Here is an 18,470-nt window from a genome sequence, read left to right on the forward strand (position 1 = left end):
AAAGTTCCCTCTGGCTGCTGCGTGGCAAATGGATCAGGAGGGGTTGAGAGGGGGCCGGCAGATCAGATTCAGAGCTGATGAGGTCAAGCAGATAAGACCAGAGTTGGGTGTGGGAAAGTTTTATTTCGATTGTGAGCAGCCCTTGGAACTGTAGAGTTTATGTCCTCCTTTGCGTTCTCTCCCCCACACCCTCCCTCCTTCTGAAATCTGACTCCAGGCCAGATTCATTTGGGTTTCAGCTTCCATTCCTCCCTGCCCTACTGCCAGGCCACCCAGTTGTCTGACAGGGTTGGATAGAATCCAGAGCAAATTAATCTAGAATGGTATGTTTCAAACTGCCTTAAAAAAAAAAAAGTTAGAGAATCCCTTTGAACGAAATGTTTAGGATTCCAAAATGTAAACCTGATAAGGGCAGGGCATGGTTCCTTCTCCCTGTCCCTGTGGCAGCAACGAGACACCTGTGAAGAACCTCAGGGCTCCAGAGAACACACAAATCCCAGCAGTCCAAGGGTGTCCCTTGTGACAGGGGGGATCTAAGGTCAGGCCAAACAGCAAGGGTTGGGGGTCACCCGCAGAGTCCAGACTGAGGAACTCAGTGGGGATGTTGGACGAGAGTCACCTGTTACACCAGGTTTTTAACCCTGGGAAGCCCTGGGCCACCTATTGAGTCTCACTTCTAGAAACAACTCCTTGAATCTGAAAGGGCTTTGCCAGAAGCCCAGCATAGTCTTCTCCCTCGATGGAAGCACACCCGTAGCCAAAGTGCGCGTGATAAGCAGCCCTGGGATCCACCCCAGGGACTTCCTGACTGCCAACCCCCCACCCATAGTCCCAGCCCCACCCCCACTTGCAGTGCAGAGTGCAAAAACGGTGCTGAAAGGGAAGGAGCCATACAACCAGCTCCGAGTCACTTCACTTCCGGAGGCTCCGTTCTGTAAAGCAGGGCCAGTAATGCCTGACTGGCAGGGTTTAGCCAGAGGAATAAATAGCAAACATGAGGTAAAGTGGTGGCTTTTGTTATCATCATCCTTCTTAAAGCCCCAAAGTTTGGCCAAATCCTTTGTCTCCAACTCCCTCTCCTGTCACCAGCTCCTCTTTCCTCATCCTCCAGCTGAGCTGAGTTCCTCAACATAGTGTATGCAAACCATAGACGTGCAGGCTTCCATGAATTTCTGCCAGGGATGCATTTCTCCATCCTTCCTCTGAGTGAACAGCTCTGACTCCTGACCTTTGCGGAATTTCTTAAAACAAGTGGCACTGTTGACCCTTTCTAAGCCATGCAATAAGGCCCAGCACTGTGATTCTGGTCCCTGGGCCCCCACAGGATGCTGCCTGGCATTGCATCGCCCTGCATCCTCTTCACTAAGGACCAACTGTGGTTGGAGTCTGAGCCTTGGATTGTTTTACTTTATGGCTTCTGGAAAGCTAAGAGCCAAATTTGCATCTCACCCCTTTCATGTATATCAGAGTATACATTTTTATGATATATTCGTTTTTAGAGTTTTTCTTTTTTCTGCCTACAAAAATAAGGCATGAAAAAATAAAGCACGCTTGTGAAAAATGCAAATACTCTATAAGTATGTAACATAGAAAGTCACAATACTCCCTTATTCCGGTTCCAAGGTGTCGTTTCGATTTACATCTGGGGCATATTCTCTTTTCTCTATGCATTTATTTATGCAGACTTTAAGAAAATTGAGATCAAAATGTCCATAGTGTTTGGTCATCTGCTTCTTTGTCACTTGACAGGCATCATGAGCTTCTTCTTGTGTTGTTTTGAATGACTGAATAGAGTCCAATCACAGGGACACGCCGTAGTTCAAACAAGCCTTTTTGTCAGACACAGGGATGGATTGTTTTATGATGTGCGGTGTTTAGCCAAATTCTTGGTTCCGTTTTACGTTCTCAAGCCTTCTTTGATTTCCACCTTGCTAGGTTTTATGTATCCTCCTAATCCACCATAAATCCTTCCTGGAAGGAGGCAGGTCCAAATAGATAAACAAACTGCGACTGCTCTTTTGGGCCAGCGTCAATCAAAATAACCTCTCGTCCTCCCTGCTTTTGGAGGTTCTTTGCTCGCCTTGACTCGGTGATTCCGAGCAATTCATTCAGAGCTGTCAGGGACTTATCATCCTGGGTTCTGGTTCTCCTGGTGTTTCTGTCTGTCTGCTCCGCTGGCAGGCCCTTGAAGAACAGTAGACAGGAAGCCAACTAAGCCACCAAGACAGCACAACCACTCAGTGATTGCCAACTGCTAAAAACACAAAAACAAAAGTATTTATTACAGAAATGAGACACAATCTTCATAGAAGGTTTAGGAACTATATGTAAGCAAAAGAAGAAACAAAATCACCGGTAATCCCACCTCAGAAAGATAATCGCTAGTAACATGATTATCCTTCTAATCTTCTATGCATTTATACATATATATTTATGTTGTTGTTGTTTTTTAAATCACAACCAAAATAGGATCGTTGTTAGGCAGTATATCACAGGGGGTAGGAACTCAGGCCTTGGAATCAGGCATACCTGGATTCAGAATCTTGGGGCCATAACTTCAGATAAGTTATTTCAACTCTCCAGGTTTGTTCCATCATCTGTAAATGGAGATGATAAGGATATCTACCTCCTAGGACTGCTGTATTAGGATTAAACTTGAAAGTGTTGGTTAAGTGCTTGGCACAGTTCCTGGGATGTGGTAAAAACAGTTCTTGGAAATGGTGGTTGGTAGTCGCTGTTCTCTAGACTATGATTGTTTCCCGACTTGTCTGCTTTACCCTTTGTTCTTAGCACAGTGCCTGGAGAATAAGTGCTTAATACTTAGGTACTGAATGAGTGAATGAATGGTTAAATGAGAGGGTGCATGTAGGTATGTGCTTAGAAAGCAGCTAGCACAGTGCACAATAAATTATAGTACTGGTGTTGTTAACTGTTCTGTAACCGGTGGAGCCCAGTAGGTTAGTTAGGAGCCTGGGTACCTTACATGAGTTAGACTGCTTGGGTTCTAACTGGTTTCCAATGTGTGGCCTGATGCAAGTTATTTAAAATGCATCTTTAAATGCACCTCTAAACTGCACTTTAAAATGCATCTCTGAAGTGGGGCTAAGAATAGTACTGACCTCATGGGGTTGTAATGAGAATTCAGTGAGACAATCTATGCTGAGCACCTAAAATAGTGCCTACCTCAGAGGGCTGTTAAGAGGATTAACAAATGTCTGGAATAGGACTCAATAAACGCTTGCTTTATTCACTGAATATATCAAAATATCTGTTACTGATTGTCATCCACAGATCAAACAGCAGCAAATCAAAAGCGGAGACCCCCAAAACACCCACCAGCCCCTCGACCCCCACATTCACCCCCTCTGTTTGCCTCCTGGCCCCCTGCTATCTCACAGGGGACTCTGTCCGGGACAAGTGTGTGGAGATGCTGTCAGCAGCCCTGAAGGCAGATGGTGAGAGGGGCTGGGCCTGGGGTGGGTGGGGTGGGGGACAGGGCTGCTGGAGGGCAGGCCAGGCACCTGGGAGTGGTGTGGGGATGTTGTAGTCCCCGATACTGGGAGGCTCACTGTAAAGGTCATGTCTAGCTGATGTTTGCATATTTTAACTCTCTTTTAGATGATTACAAGGACTATGGAGTCAATTGTGACAAGATGGCATCAGAAATCGAAGATCATATCCTCATGCTGTGCCAGGGCTGTGGGTGTCTGGACAGTCCAGAGACAGTTCTTCTCAGTACATGGGACCCAAGACAGTGAGGGAGGAGGAAAAGGGCTCTGGGGACAGCCGTCAGAACCTCTGAACCAGAGCTCTTAATTGCTCACATTTAAGTTTTGCACCCACTGGCCTCTTGTAAACTTTGTGTTCAGTGCTTCGTTCAATGCTGAGAATAACCCTACAAGGTAGGGTCATGATTAATCCCATTTAGAAGAAGTGACCGACACTCAGAAAGGATAAGCCACTCAACAATGTCATACAGACAAGAGTAGTGGCAGAGCTGGGATGTGTACCCAGAAAGTGTGATGCCCGAGGGCTTATCTTCTGGGCTGCACAGGTCATCTCAGAACATGCCTTGGTTAATCAAGCCACTACTTTTTGGATCAGAGTAGACAGAGAAGGCATTTTTGATGCTCAGCCTTTCACCCTTTTCCATCTTCTGATGTTAATAGCTCCCATTTCGAGTCCCTGTTATGTACCAGACACTGTGTTGGGCAATTTCTGTAATCCACAGAGCAATCTCTCTGAGCCAGGGGCTGTTCCCATTTTACAGATGAAGAAACTGAGGCTCAGGAACTACCAGAGGTGGACTGAAAACCTTGGTCTTTTAATTCTGTCCTGAACTCTTTCTTACAAGCCCTGCTCCCCACCTTCCACTTTGAAGGGGCCTTTTGTTGACAAAGGAGGCAAATACTAGTGTGATATGGGCCCATTGCTAAGTATGATCCCTCGTCATTGTGCCCCGCTGAATGAATGCATGGAATTTCTTTTACTAGAGACAAAGCTTTGCATGTCAAAGGTAAAGAGGCTTAGAGGGAAGGGGACAGAATATCAAGGGAAGAGGAAGCTAAGTGTCACCAAGGTGAGAGCTATCTGTTTGGGGCCTCTTACTCTCTACCTAGGGAGCTCCAGGTAAAAGAGGTGGGAGGGGGAAGAGCCACTCTGCAGAGGATAGACTAGCTTCTTTCTCCTGCCTGAGGCCCACACTCATATCCTCCAACACATTTTTTGGTAGTTTTTCCTTACCATCATTTGAGTATTAACCAACGTGTCTTGAGCCTCTGACCCCTCAACAAGTACATTTATATAACTTCCTCTTAATTCAGGAACACAGAGCCCAAGGTACCTGGGCTAACAAGAGCTTCCTCTTTGTTTTCTCAGGACCAATAGTCCCTCTGAGCAGGTAGTCCCTTCCACCTTCAAGCCCAACCTGGAACTAAAGGTGGATGATCCCATACATGGTTTCACCCCCTACCCTTTCTCTTCATTCTCTTCCTCCACTGAAAGCCACTCCTCTGAAGGAAAGGAAATTAAAGCTGCCTCCAGCCCTCCTTCTTGGATGGTAGGAGGTCAGGAAGAGGATAAGTTTGGGAGCTTGAATGCTGTGTCCTAAGAAAGATCTGTCCTCTTTGGAGTGAACCTGTTCTAACATGGCAGCTGTGGTGCATGCATAGGCTCCTCCCTGGGGTTGGTCACCATCCAGGACCACTCCCCACCTGGTCCTCCCCTGTGGTCTGGGGAAACTGAGAAGATGGCAGGAGGCTATGAAAGTATTGCCAGCCCCACTGTCCCCATATATTGAGCAGATATGGACACTTCCAGGAATCCTGCAGATATTTAAACAAATGTTTCGGCTTTCAGATGCATTGAGACATATTTTTCACATTTTCAATACACAAATAACATTAAAACAACTAACAATAAAAAGAAATAATACCACATTCCATCCCACCATATCTAGCAAGTCAGCTGTTTCCATTTTTCCACATTTCCTACAGTCTTTTTTTTTATATGTTTTTTTCCCAGCAACAGCATTATCTTCCTGATTCTGCTTGGCTCAGTAGACCACGAAAAGGAAGCTGTGTCCCCTGAGCTCCCCTAAAGGATGGAGAAGGGGGTAGGAGGCACAGAAGCCTGCCTGGGGGCAGGGGAGGTTTGTCTGGGATGCAGCATCAGGACAGAGAACTCACTGTGGTTGGTGACCAGGGATGGCTTCCTGCTGGGGAAGGGATCTGGCTTCCAGCCCTGTCTCTGCTGGGAATTTACCCTGTGACCTTGACCAAGGCCGGCACTCTTTCTAAGCCTTGGCTTCCTCATCTATTAATGGAGAAGCAATTCTGATGAGAAATTCAGAAAATGGGCCCCATGGGATTCCAATAGGTATTCAGGGAAAAATAGAGAAGGGGGTTATGTCTACAAACAAAGTTCAACTGACTGCTTTATTGCAATACTTCTTAGAACCTTAAACATGAGGACAATTGAGGTATCAGGAAAAGAGTATTTCCTCCTTTAACTTTCCCCCAGAACAGACAGATGACTGACAGCTGGACTTAAACTCCAGGGGCTCTTCTGGGCTGGAGGTCTCTTTGTCATTGTCATCATCTTAACAGCCCCCACATGTGGGGCACTTAATATGTCCCAGACACTATGCTAGTGCGTTATTGGCTTAACTCATCGAATCTTCATAACAGCCCTGTGGAAGAGATGTTTCCTATTTCTAAAATTATTTTATGAATAAGGAAACTGAGGCACAGAGAGGTCATGTAATTCACCTGACATCACACAGCCAGCAAAAGGCTCACACAAACCCAGGATGCCCTGACACCACAGTCTTTGCCAGGACCCGATCACACCCCTGAGGCCATTCCGTGTCCTTGACACATGGCTGACCCCGAGTTCTCGAGTGAGATCCCCATATGGAGTTAGAGGTCACAAAGGTGCCCATCCCCTGTCAAAGTCCAAGGAGGGGAAGAGGCAGTCCTGGGAACTCCTCGGGCATGGGGGTGGTTTCCCCACCCTCCTCTGTCCCTCGCTGAGTGACTGGCTGGCCCTTGACCGTGGCACATATCTATCAGGAGCTCAAGAGCACGGACATGAAGTACCGGAACCGCGTGCGCAGCCGGATCAGCAACCTCAAGGACCCCAGGAACCCGGGCCTGAGGCGGAACGTGCTCAGTGGAGCCATCTCGCTGAGGCTCATTGCCAAGATGACGGCAGAGGTGAGGGTCCCCTGGAGAGTGGGAGGCCAGGTCCCTCCAGCTTTGCCAAGCCTGAGAGGCAATGGCTTGCCAGTCAGTGGCGATGAGCCAGAGGGCTTTTTCAGTTAGAACCATCTCAGCCTCCCTCACTGAAGCTGCCCCTCAGGGCTTCGGGACCATCAGTGAGCCCAGCTAATTGCAATCTTGACTGCACTAGGAGCTTTAAGTGCATTCACCAATTTTATCTTCTGGGTAGACAACTTCCTGCAGTAGATACCTGTGTTATCCCCATTTTACAGATAGGGCACTGAGACGTAGAGGGGTTAATTGATTTGTTCATGCACACAGCTAGAAAATGTTGAAGCCAAGAGGAAGATATCTGGTCCCAGAGCACGCACCTTTCACTGCCTTATTATCTGTCTTCTCATCTGTCTTGTTCAATCCAGTATCCCCAGACCCAGGTCTGGGCCCCAGCCAGGATAGGAGTTTCTGTCTTCATGGGCACAGCTGGGGTTGGGGAGACAGGCATGTTTACAAATAAGTAGAATACAGAGGTGGTAAGCACCATGTTAGAGTCCCAGTGGAAATTCACAAGAGGGAAGGACTAACCAGGCTTGGGGGATCAATGAGTGCCTTATGTTGGAAGGAAAAGGGAATGAACCTGTTTGAGGCAATATAGTTCAGTGGTTAGAAGCTTGGGCGCTGTGCTAACTGCCTGAGGTTAACACTTGCCTCTGCCACTTACTAGCTACGATCTTGGACAAGTTACTTAACTTCTTTGTGTCTCAGTTTTCCCATCTGTAAAATGGGGATAATAGTAATAGGTATCTCATGAAGGATTAAATGAGCTGATACATGTAAAGCCTTCCCCGTGTATGGGGGGGTTCTCTATAAATATTAGTTACAATTATTATAGAACAGACTCAATTGCCAACCGTTTCCTGTAATTCTCATCTCAGCACTGTGAAAGAGGAAATATTTTCCCCATTTTATGGATAAAGAACTGAGGCCACATACAATTAATAAGTTATGAAACAAGCCAGATCTGCTTATTTCAGAGCCTGCTTCTGGAGAGACCTTTTGCATGCCCTCAGGTATGGGTGGCTCTTTATTGCCAGAGCTAACAGGGAATTCCCTCCACATCCAGAGATAGAGGGGAGCTTGGAGAATTGAAGTGGCTCAGAGAGGGGGAGTGAAAATGCCTGAGGGACCTGGCATTTGTGGGTGGACCACCAGTGTCTTGGAATCCTCTGAAACTGTTAGCAAAAGTGTGCCCCTATGAGTAAGTGTGGTGTGTGTGATGCATATGTGTGCATAGTATGTATATGATATATAGTCTGTGTGTGTGCATGTGTGGTATGCATATGTATGGTTGGTACATGGAGTTTGTGTGGTTTGTACATGTGTGGGACATCTGCATGTAGTGTATGTGATGTGGAGTGTGCGCGCGATAGGTGTTATAATTGAGTTTGGTACATGTTTTAGTTTCCTAGGCACTAAAATCCCTATGCAATGGGAATTTATCGGCTCACAGTTTGAGGCTAGGAGAAGTCCAAAGTTGAGGGGCCAACAAAGCAATGCTTTCCCTAAAGATTGTGGCATTCTGGGGCTGGCTGCCAGTGATCCTTGGTTCTTGGTTTTCATCACATGGCAATGCTCATGGTGGTATTTCCTTTCACTTCTGAGTTCTGGTGATTTCCATCTTCTGGCTGCTTCCCTTGACTTATCTCTCTGTGGCTGTTTGGATTTGCTAAAGCTGCCAGAGTGCAATATACCAGAAGTGGGTTGGCTTTTACAATGGGGATTTATTAGTTTACAAATTTACAGTTCTAAGGACATGAAAATGAAATGAAAGGCATCAACAGGACGATACCTTCTTGAAGAAAGGCTGCTGGCATCTGGGGTTCCTCTGTCAGACGTTAAAGCACGTGGCTGGTACCTGCTGGTCCTTCACTCCTGAGTTTTGTTGCTTTCAGCTTCGGTTCCAGTAGCCTCCTCTCTGAGCTTCTGTGGGCCCTCTCTTAGCATCTCCAGGGCTTTTCTGTCTAAGCTCTCTGTGTGTTTCTGAGTTCTCTTGGCTTTTTTTGTGTCCTTTATCTTCTCATAAAGGACTCCAATAAAGGGATTAAGATAAACCTTGAATGAGCTGGGTCACATCTCAACTGAAATAACCTAACCAAAAGTTCTCACCCACAATAGGTCCACACCCAGAGGAATTGATTAAAAGAACCTGGCCTTTTCTGGGGTACATAACAGCTCCAAACTACCACAGTAGCCTTCTCTATGAAGCTTCCACTAATAAAATTAAAACCCATCCTGACTCAGTTGGGCTACACTTCAACTGAAGTACCCTCATCAGAAATTCCTATTTACAATGGGTTTCACCCATGAGAACGGATTAAGATTAAGGCCATGTTTTTCTGGGGTACTTTACTCCAAGCCACCACCATGTATGAGTGTGCTGTGTTTGTGATATGTGTATTTAGTGTCTGTATATGTAGTGTGTTGTGTATATGATATGAGTATGTGTACTATACTGTGTATGTGGTTTATAGTATATGTGTGGGGTATGTGTGGTATATAATGTGTGGGGTTTGGGATGTGTAGTGTGTGATACATGTGTATAAGATACGTTGTATGTGTATGTAAACTTTTCCGAGGAAAGGATTCACTGCGTTCCTTAAATACTAAAGCAACAGAGCCCTGACTTACAGATAAAATGGGAAACTTTGTATAGGTAGACCAGGGTTATCTTTCTGTTTAATTCAAAATATCTGATTTTTTAAAGCAAATAGCATCGTGCTGAGAATTACCAGTTACCACCTGGCTTTAGGGCATATTCTCCTTCCCTGCAAGGTGAAGGTGTGACTTTTATGGAAACCCCGGCTACGTTTCCTTCTCTTTGTCCCTCATTTTATGTCTCTGGGGTCCCTCTGCTTCTCTTTGCATGGTATGATGTCAGCGATGATATCAACAGACTGTCTTACAGTCAATTCCAGAGATGGGTTGAGAAATCAAACCCAAGAGAACCAAGAGGAAGGTGTAGATACAGATTTGAGCCAACCCCCAAAAGTCCCTGCAAGCTGGAGGCTGGAGCAGAGCTGAGCATCTGCAGCAGGACAAAGAAAGGCCCTGGAAGTCCCAGCAAGGCAGACAACCAAGCCAGACATGTGGATAAAGTCTGGCTCCATCCAAGGTCCACTCACTAGAACAGGGCAGGAGAAATAGGTGATCAACCCACGCTCAAGATGCTGACCAGACTGAGGGGAACAAGCCCAGACTCCACAAGGACTCTCTGGGCAAGCTTCCTAGGACCTTATATTTTGTCCCCGGCAGGAAGGTGCTATAAGAAATACAGGACAGTTTTTGCCCCAATAAGAAAAATAACATCCTGGGGTTGGGCTGCCACTGTGCTGTGGCTCAGATGGGGAAGCAGAGATAGATGTGGAGGGACATCTCTCTGCATCCCAGGGTCTTTCTGACTCCCTTTTTATATCTCTGTCCTTGTCCATTTGACGCCTTCATTCTTCCTCCTCCTCTTTTCTTCCCTCACCCAGGCATACCAGAGAATGAAGTAGATTCTGAGATAACCGATAGACCTGTTGGGTGAACATAAAAGACTGTCTACTCCATGAGGAGTGGGATTTTGTCTGTTTACCCATCAAGAAAGAACAGTGCACATCATAAATGCTCACCAAATATTGATTGAATTCATGTTTGGGGCCCTTCTCTATCAGTATATATAACTTGGAGGTTCAGTATCATCTCCTGCCCTATTTCTCTCATTTTTTACCTTATTTTTTATATCACTGAATTTACTCTATGTTCTTTGATGCTTCCTCATTCTAAATGAGTCAGAGCAGAGATAAGTAAATGGATGAGTGAGTGGGTGGATAGACATTGCAGTTCTCTGGTTCCTATCTGGCACACAAGATCCTCCCTTCACATTAATCTGACCTCCAGCCTCCCACATCCTCACTTTGAACCCACCCCAATACTATTCCCTAAACATGCCATTATTGTCCTCTTATTTATTTATTTGTTTATTTATTTAGTTCTCTGATCTTTGGACTCTATTGTTTGTCTGGAACATGCTCTCCCCTTGGCAACTCCTGTGTAGCTTTCAGTACTAGTTAAGAGGTCACTTTTATGACCCACCCCTTCCCTCAAGCAGTTAACTTTCCCCTGCACTTTGTATATCTTTGGTTTAATATTTCATATACTCTCTTGCAATCTTGTGTAAATGCTTGACTGCCCTGCCAGATGAGCATTCCCTGGACACAGGAACCAAATCTTCTATCTGAACTCTTTGGGTTTAAGGGCAGTGATGTGCTGGAGTTGGCTCATACCAGCTTAAGAGAGCTGTTACATGCATCTTGTCCCAAACCTGCATTCAGTCACTTCACATTTAGTAGCTTGAAGTTGGCCTTGGTGGGAGTATTTATGCTGTGGAAATGGGCAAATAATACAAATCAGGGCTTTCCTCTCACCACCACCCCCCCCCCCCCCAAAGCCAGAGGCATTCAATAAATTGGCATCCAATAAATTTTGAATGAATGAATGCATTGTGCTCTAGAAAAAAAAAATCCCCTCAAATTAAACTAAACTGCCTTTTACTTATATGGCCCTGGGTCGACTTGTTTTTCTTTATACTTCTGCCACCAGTTACGATCTAGCACTTGAATTAAAGATATTAGGACTTAAACATTAGTGTGCTCCAGAATAACTTGGGGGCAGTATAAAACTGTATATTCCTAGGCCCTGCCCTTAGAGGTTCAGAGTCATAGGAATCTGTATTTTATCAAGAAGCCCAAGTGGTTCTGATGCAGTGATCAGCACACTAAAATCATTTGACCAGTTATGCCAACTCTGTTCTCCATGGTTTAAGATGTCAGGATAGACAGCAGTGATTACAATTTTCAGTCAGTACCACATCCTTATTTTAACGTTAACTTCAGCCATCCTCCTTCCCCCTAAACCAAACCTTTCCAAGAGTTGCTTTCTAGTTTGAGTGCCTCCCTCTCTGCTTTCCTTTGGGAGAGGTTTAAGGGGAGTTAAATGGCCTTGGAAATGGACAGAGATAGAAAGGCCTGGATAATGCAGACACTTAGTGTCTGTAGTGAGCAGACAGGAAACAGGAGATCCTGTTCTGTAAGAACTTATAAAGAGGATATTCTGTGATATGTTCACAGGGGAGTAGTTGTGTGAGGCCAGGAGCTTTAGGGTCCTGTTGGGATGAAGCTAGCAGCAGCAAGTCATGAATAATTGAGACCAAGTGTCCCTCTAGGTAGAATGGTTGGGCAGTGGTCACAGATGAAACAGACACTGACTCAAATCCAGACTGGAAGGTGAAGGGGGACAGCACAGATGAGGTGGCCAGTGGTTGAGTTAGCTCAAGCAGGAAGGTTCATGGCAGGCAAGATGAGCCACCAGGGCCAAGGAAATGTGCACAAGATCCTGGGGCAGATGCTCTTTACCTGCTGCTCCTGTGCAGGCCCTACTGTTTTTGGATCAGCCACAGATCCCAGGTTGGACCTTCCAGCCAGGGGCAATATGGGGACTTTGTGGGTTCAGCTTTTTCCCAGCTAGGGCAGGGCCAAGAATCTAGGGGTCCCTTCAGCTCCCTGTACTCCAGCATGTTTCCTCCTCTTCTGTTCACTGTGGGATGGAGCCTGTGGATGGACTTGTTTCTCTCCAGGAAATGGCCAGTGATGAGTTGAGGGAGTTGAGGAACGCCATGACCCAGGAGGCCATCCGTGAGCACCAGATGGCCAAGACAGGCGGCACCACCACTGACCTCTTCCAATGCAGCAAGTGCAAGAAAAAGAACTGCACTTACAACCAGGTGTGTGGGTGCGGGTGGGGCCCAGGGTGGAGAAGACCTGTCATAAAAGCCACAGGAGCACAGAGGTAGAGAATTAGAGACAAGCTTAGGGTAAAGCCAGAGGAGAGAAATGGCTAAAACTCTCCAGACTGCACACAGGAGGGCAAGCCTTGATATACCAACATGATGCAACTGTGGCTTCTAGAAACCATTCTCATGACTGCAGAACCACCCAGATATGTATCTGTGAGATTTGGCCAGTATGTTTCAGCCTCCCCTAAAGTGAGAACAAGAATAACTGGACCCACAGGGCATAGAGCTTCTGCAGAGTCACAGATGGTTGGAAGGGAACTTAGAGATATGAAGTCCAGTTCCCTCATATTACACTCAGGATACTGAGGCCCAGACAAGACAGGCTTTGCAGCTTTGCCTAAGGTGACATGACTGCTCAGTGGCAAGCCTTTGGACTCTCAGATCCAGACTTTTCCAGTAACAGAGACCACTTGGTAAATAAATCCTTAGGATTTAACCCTGAACCCTAAGGGTGAAGATCACTGCCCTGGCATGGGGAGCTGCAGAAGGAGGCTATGGAAGCCCCTTTGCTAAAAGACTTAAAACCAGAGAACTGCCTTCTTTTTCTGGGTTGTGCATGTTATACCCTTGGTGTACCAATATTCTTGGATTCTAGCAGGTGTTTAGTCATCTTAGAACTCTATTCATTCCTCCTTCCATTTGGCAAGCAAGATTTGCCAAGAGCATCTTGCCTGTGGTGCTCTGTGGCTGCAGCAGTAAAATAGTTCAGCCTTGCCACCCAGGAGGGGTCCCTCAAAAAAGTCCCAGACTTAGGAATCCAGGGAGGTTTGTGCAGGTTCCTGCACTTTCCCAAGCACATCTCCATAGGCAGTCAAATGCTTCCTGTGTATCACCTCCCTAGAAGTAAACTGCCTATTAGCAAAATTTCTCTCCCACAGAGAAACCCCACTGTTATCCTTTCTCAGCTGTCACTGCTCTCCAAGGCCGTGCTGAGTTTTGTCCTCCTAGCAGATCACTGGACTCACTCATTAGCTGGGGTGGGGGGCTCCCTCCCACACCACAGCTTCTCAGCCCACAGCACTCATAACTGTGTGTCAGCAAAGTGACAACTTGCTACATTCATGGCCATCCACAGCCAGCTGTAGAGAACCAGAGAACGCCAATGCCAAATCTGGGAAGGCCAAGGGCTTGCTGTTGGAGACCCAGTTCCTGCACCTGAAGGGCTTATGACGTGGTTGAGGGAAGGAGAAACTAGAAAACATAACATTAAACTGTTTCATTGACCTTCAAGTCCCTTTTCCTCTTGGGGCCTCAGTTCTTTCATCTGTAAAGTCAGGAAGATGAACTAGATGATCTCTGAGAGTGTTTCCAGCTTACTCAATTTCTGATCAGTGAGGCATGTCCAACAGGGTGTGTCCAGGGGTGCGTCAGGGAATACTTCCTGTAGGAGATGAGTCTTGAGGCTAGAAAAGACAGACCAATTTAGAAGGATCAATGGGAGTGAAAGTGCAAAGGAGAGGTAGAGCCAGAGAGATTACTGGAGGTTAGGTGATTGACTGTGAGGAGAGGAAAGCATGCATTAAGGAATTCTCGGTGATGAGGGAAATACCAAGATGGGATGGGAATGACAGTGCCAAGCTCTGGGATTTGGACTTGCTGTTACAGACAATGGGAGACGTGGCCGTTCCTAGAGCAGGGGAGTGACTCCGTGAGCGGCCCTCTCTCTTTCAGGTGCAGACACGCAGTGCAGATGAGCCCATGACTACCTTTGTCTTATGCAATGAATGTGGCAATCGCTGGAAGGTCTGTATATCTATATCTTTCTCCCTTTCCTGTCATCCATAGACACTTGCCCTCCAAAGGAGTAAATACCCACAGCCAAGAAGGGGCCTTGTGCAAGGGCAGGGAGGGAGCTTGCCAGCCTGTACAGAGTGGGTCTGCAGAGCCAGAGAGAGCAGTGGGTTGTTGATGGAGAGGTGCAGAGAGCACACAATTGAGTTTTAGTTTCCAAGAGAAGCATCCAGCAGAGGTGAGGGTTAGCAGCCCACAGTTTATCACAGGATGGGCAAGTCTGCCATTTAAGTATAGATGCTTTCAGCCCCGGATATTGGAGATATTAAGAGGGGAGGAAAAAACAATAGCACTCTGCATCTGGACCACATCTCTTTGCAAAGTGCTTTCACAGATGGTATTTCCTTTGAACCTGGCCACAGCCAGGATGAGAGACTCCTAGGAAGTCTGAACCCTGTCAGAGGGGAGTTGCAAATGTCCCCAGGACATCTTCCCCTTCTCTGGCACTTCTGGAAAAGCCTTGGTTATCCAAGGCTGTAACCTAGGTTAGGTTGCCCCAGCTCCTGCAAAGGCAGAGGTTTTGTTTTCAGGCATGGAAGCCAAGTAAAGACTCCTCCCAGAGTGCTTCTCCTTCCTGCCAAGCCTCCTTCTGAAAGAGCTGAATATGATCATGTGGCTCATATCAGCTCCCAGTACCATCTGATTTGAACTTGTGCTGTGTTCTGTGTGATGTCTGGGCACCAGGCAGGCTGCAGGTGCTCCAAAAGTTCTAAGGGCCTTAGCAGATCTGAGGGTGGGATTGGGAGTCTCGAGCCCTGGTTTCAAGTACCCTCTCTGCCTTAGTCACTGTGTGACCCTGAGCATGCTACTCATCTCACTCACAAAATTAAGGGTGATAATAATGCCCTTCTCCCGGAGTTGATGTGAGATTATTACATATGCACACACATTTTGTAAACAACTATATGGGAAAATGTTCCTTTATACTATTACTCTCACTTTCAGGCGAGGAACTTGAGCTACATAAACAGATAACTAACAAGCATAAAATCACAGCCCAGAACACAAATTCCTAATGATTTGATTTTTCTTTACAACATGATTAAGGGCCTGAATAGGTCTAAGGCCTCATTAGACTTGCCATGTTTTTAAAGGTAAGAGCCAGACAAATATGTGTTTTTCTTTATTCCTTTAATGAGCACCTAGGAATGGGGCCAATATTGTGGCCAAGTGGTTTGGAGCATGGACTTTGGCATCAGGCTCCAATCCTATCTTTACCACTTACCGAGTAACTTAGCTAAGTGACTTTTAACTGTCTGGGCCTTGATTTCCTCATCTATAAAAGGGGGATATTCCTATCTAGTCCACAGAGTTATTCTGAGGATTAGAGAAGTAATACATACAATGCATAACAGACCTCTGATAGCTCATCTGATGCCTTTGTCAAATTTAAAAAAGGTGTCCATTTCTCCAGGAAAACGTAGCCCTATGCCATGTTACAGAGCCTGCAGGCAGATCTTGGGCTAAGTTTAAGGCTCCCTTGTGCAGTTAGCAACCTGTACAGCTATACAAAGCAGTCCTGAGCATATGTATACATAGAAATCACTATTCGTATTATTTTGAGTTTGTCAACTACTAGTATCATGGGAGCTCAGGTAAGTCACAACCTTGAGTTAGTTCTTTACCTGTAAAAATGGGAATTAAACTAGTGCCTACCTCATAGGGTAACTGTGAGAAGGAAATGAGTGTTAATACTGCCTAGCACAGAGTAAGTGCTCAATAAAGGATGGTTTTGTGACTGTTCTTGGAGAGAGGGCATTCTGCATGCTCCAAACCTAGCCCCTCCTCCCTTATTATTAATTGCTATTATTGGCAGCTGCATGGCTCCAGACCACATTTTCAGGCAGTATCCAGGGCCACGTGAGAGACCTAAAGTCTAACCTGGTGATTAGTAGCAATCACAGTGATTTTCTTGTCCATGAAGTGAGAGCCCACCTGCTAGAACCTCTATCCATTCAGAATCTTATATCACTCTCACATTAGCTGGCAATATGATCCCCTTTTTACAGGTGAGAGATTTGCCCAAGGTCACAGGGCTACTAATGGCAGAGCTGAGATTTGACCTCTGGTCTGTCTGGCTTCAGACCCTATCTTCTTTTTCATTTTCCCCAACAGTCTCCTTGGGTGACCCAGGGAGATCTCTCAAAATCAGGTGGCCTTTTGGTTTTGCAGTTCTGCTGATGGACCCACCAGCCAGGACTGCAGTGAACAAGGTGAGGAAGAACAAAGAGGAAGTACTAAGCCATTGGAACTGGAGACAAAATAAAAATGAAAATGAAGAAAAAGAAAAATGCTAAACTCTGCATGGGGAAGTAGGAATCAGAGGAAGATTTTTTTTTGCAAATTAATGATCAGTCATTAATAACAATTGGCTAATAGGGGAAGCCTAATTGGGTAAGATGCCAAGCATCTGTGTTGACAAACCTCTTGTAGAAACTCAGAAATTTCAGAGCCTCATAGCTGCTGTGCCATGCTTTTGACAAGGGAATGTCTGACCTTGGCTTTGAGTTGCTTCCTTAAATTTGAGCCCCTTAGCCTTTTCTAAATTGAAAAATACCAGGCCACCCACTCTAGAGTTGCCCATGCAGAACTCTTAGTACATGGTTTGGCTTAGGCAGATATGACTTCCACACCATGTAGAAATGTTTCTTCCCTACTCCCTCATCTCTTCCCAAATTCTCTGCTGTTCCCTGTTAAATAGCTGGCTTTGGGGGCCTTTGAATATGCCAGAGCTGGTCTAGGCAGGTAAGAGAACTTCCTGAGCTCAGGCAGTGCCCCTGAGTACCATGGCCCCTTTAGGGTCCTTAGCCTGAGCATTGTGTTCTTCACAGCTCCATCTCTAGCTCGAGCTTCCAAGGAATTCTGCAGAGCACAGGGGACCTATTGTACTTCTCCCATGATGACACTGGCTTGCTTTTTAAGCTGATAAAGAACTCTGGGAAAAAGTTGGGACCGTCTGGAAAAGTCATGGGAGCAGATCTGGTGGGCCTGTCACTGACAGCTGACTGGGTCTCCATCTCTGACTGTCCCTAGCCTTCAGGCAGCCTCAGAGTGAGCCTCCTGGACTCTGTGCTTTCCAAAATCGCAGAAGCACAGGAGCCCATGAACTCCTGGGCCCCTTTGTGTAGAGGCCACTGGGTTTCTGTCTGTTTTGGTTCACCATTAGGAAAGGTGCTCAGGTAACTACAGCCTAAGTTCCTCAAATACCCCAGCATCATCCACTCTGGAATTGGTTATTGCTTTTCCCCTTCCACCTACCTGCCAGGTGCTCCTCCTGATGATGAAGTCTAGAAATAAACTGTGTACAGAGATATCTTACCACATTCAGTCTTTACATAGTCAGATATGGGGTAGCTCCTTTGGAAGGACTAAAAACTCTCACAGATGATATAATACATAAATTCATAAAAGGCAGAACCAGGACTGAAACCCAGATCTTCTACTTCCTATCATTGTGTTTGATGCTATGAGAGATCCAGAGCTATACATAAGGCTCAGCCCCAACTTTCTATGAATTCATGGCCTGGCAGGGGAAATAAGCCATAGGCACAGACTTCCACTCCAGACAGGACGTGAGAAATGCCACATTTGAGGTCCGAATTTATCCACAGAAGTGCAGAGGGATGCTGCTTAGATCCCCAGGTGCTTTTTAATCTTTAAAGTAGGTGGGAATCTCCTGGGGAAGGCGTTAAAAGGCAGATTATGACTCAGTGGTTCAGGGGTGGGACCTAAGATTTTTCATTTCTAACAAGTTGCCAGCTGATGCCAGACCACACGTGGAGTAGCAAGTGCTCAGATCCCTGGATTTTCCTGTGTATTATCTAATTCTCCATCCAAATGTCTAGAAACCAAAAGTAGAATAAAATAGCATCCACTATCAATGTAATAACGTCAATAAAGGTTATTGTAGGGTGAGTTTTTTAAAGGTGGCTCCCTGGACGACTTTCAATAGTTATGGTTTAAATATTCATTGTTCATGGGGATTTAGGGCATAGGGAAAAAAAAAGAGAAACAGAACCTCTACCCTAAATAACCTTACTATTTATAAAGGAGATTAAACAGCAAAA

The 18,470-nt window shown here is 45.9% G+C and overlaps 1 protein-coding gene and 1 long non-coding RNA gene across 9 annotated transcripts in view; one reads left to right on the plus strand and one right to left on the minus strand.

The window, feature by feature from the left end:
- TCEA3 (transcription elongation factor A3) overlaps positions 1–18,328 on the plus strand; it is a 44,106-nt gene extending 25,778 nt beyond the window's left edge. For 3 of the 4 annotated variants that reach the window (XM_077150851.1, XM_077150848.1, XM_077150850.1), the window contains 6 exons: positions 3,292–3,455; positions 3,619–3,674; positions 6,561–6,716; positions 12,394–12,540; positions 14,284–14,355; positions 16,519–18,328. In XM_077150851.1, the coding sequence (XP_077006966.1) occupies positions 3,292–3,455; positions 3,619–3,674; positions 6,561–6,716; positions 12,394–12,540; positions 14,284–14,355; positions 16,519–16,584 (661 nt within the window). In that variant the 3' untranslated portion in view covers positions 16,585–18,328. The remainder of the gene's footprint in view (positions 1–3,291; positions 3,456–3,618; positions 3,675–6,560; positions 6,717–12,393; positions 12,541–14,283; positions 14,356–16,518) is intronic. The other variant, XM_077150849.1, reaches the window with a different exon arrangement.
- The window catches only part of LOC143674756 (uncharacterized), a 24,037-nt gene continuing 5,567 nt past the window's right edge, over positions 1–18,470 (minus strand). The window contains exons 3-6 of one of the 5 annotated variants that reach the window (XR_013171201.1): positions 13,837–14,015; positions 8,569–11,141; positions 7,094–7,202; positions 1–2,251 (exon numbers count right to left, since the gene is read on the minus strand). This is a non-coding gene — a long non-coding RNA (uncharacterized LOC143674756). Of the gene's footprint in view, positions 2,255–4,850; positions 7,203–8,568; positions 14,016–18,470 lie in introns of those variants that run through there. The other 4 variants (XR_013171198.1, XR_013171202.1, XR_013171200.1 and 1 more) reach the window with 4 other exon arrangements.

This window comes from Tamandua tetradactyla, chromosome 2 (assembly GCF_023851605.1).
Source record: "Tamandua tetradactyla isolate mTamTet1 chromosome 2, mTamTet1.pri, whole genome shotgun sequence".
NCBI lineage: Eukaryota > Metazoa > Chordata > Mammalia > Pilosa > Myrmecophagidae > Tamandua > Tamandua tetradactyla.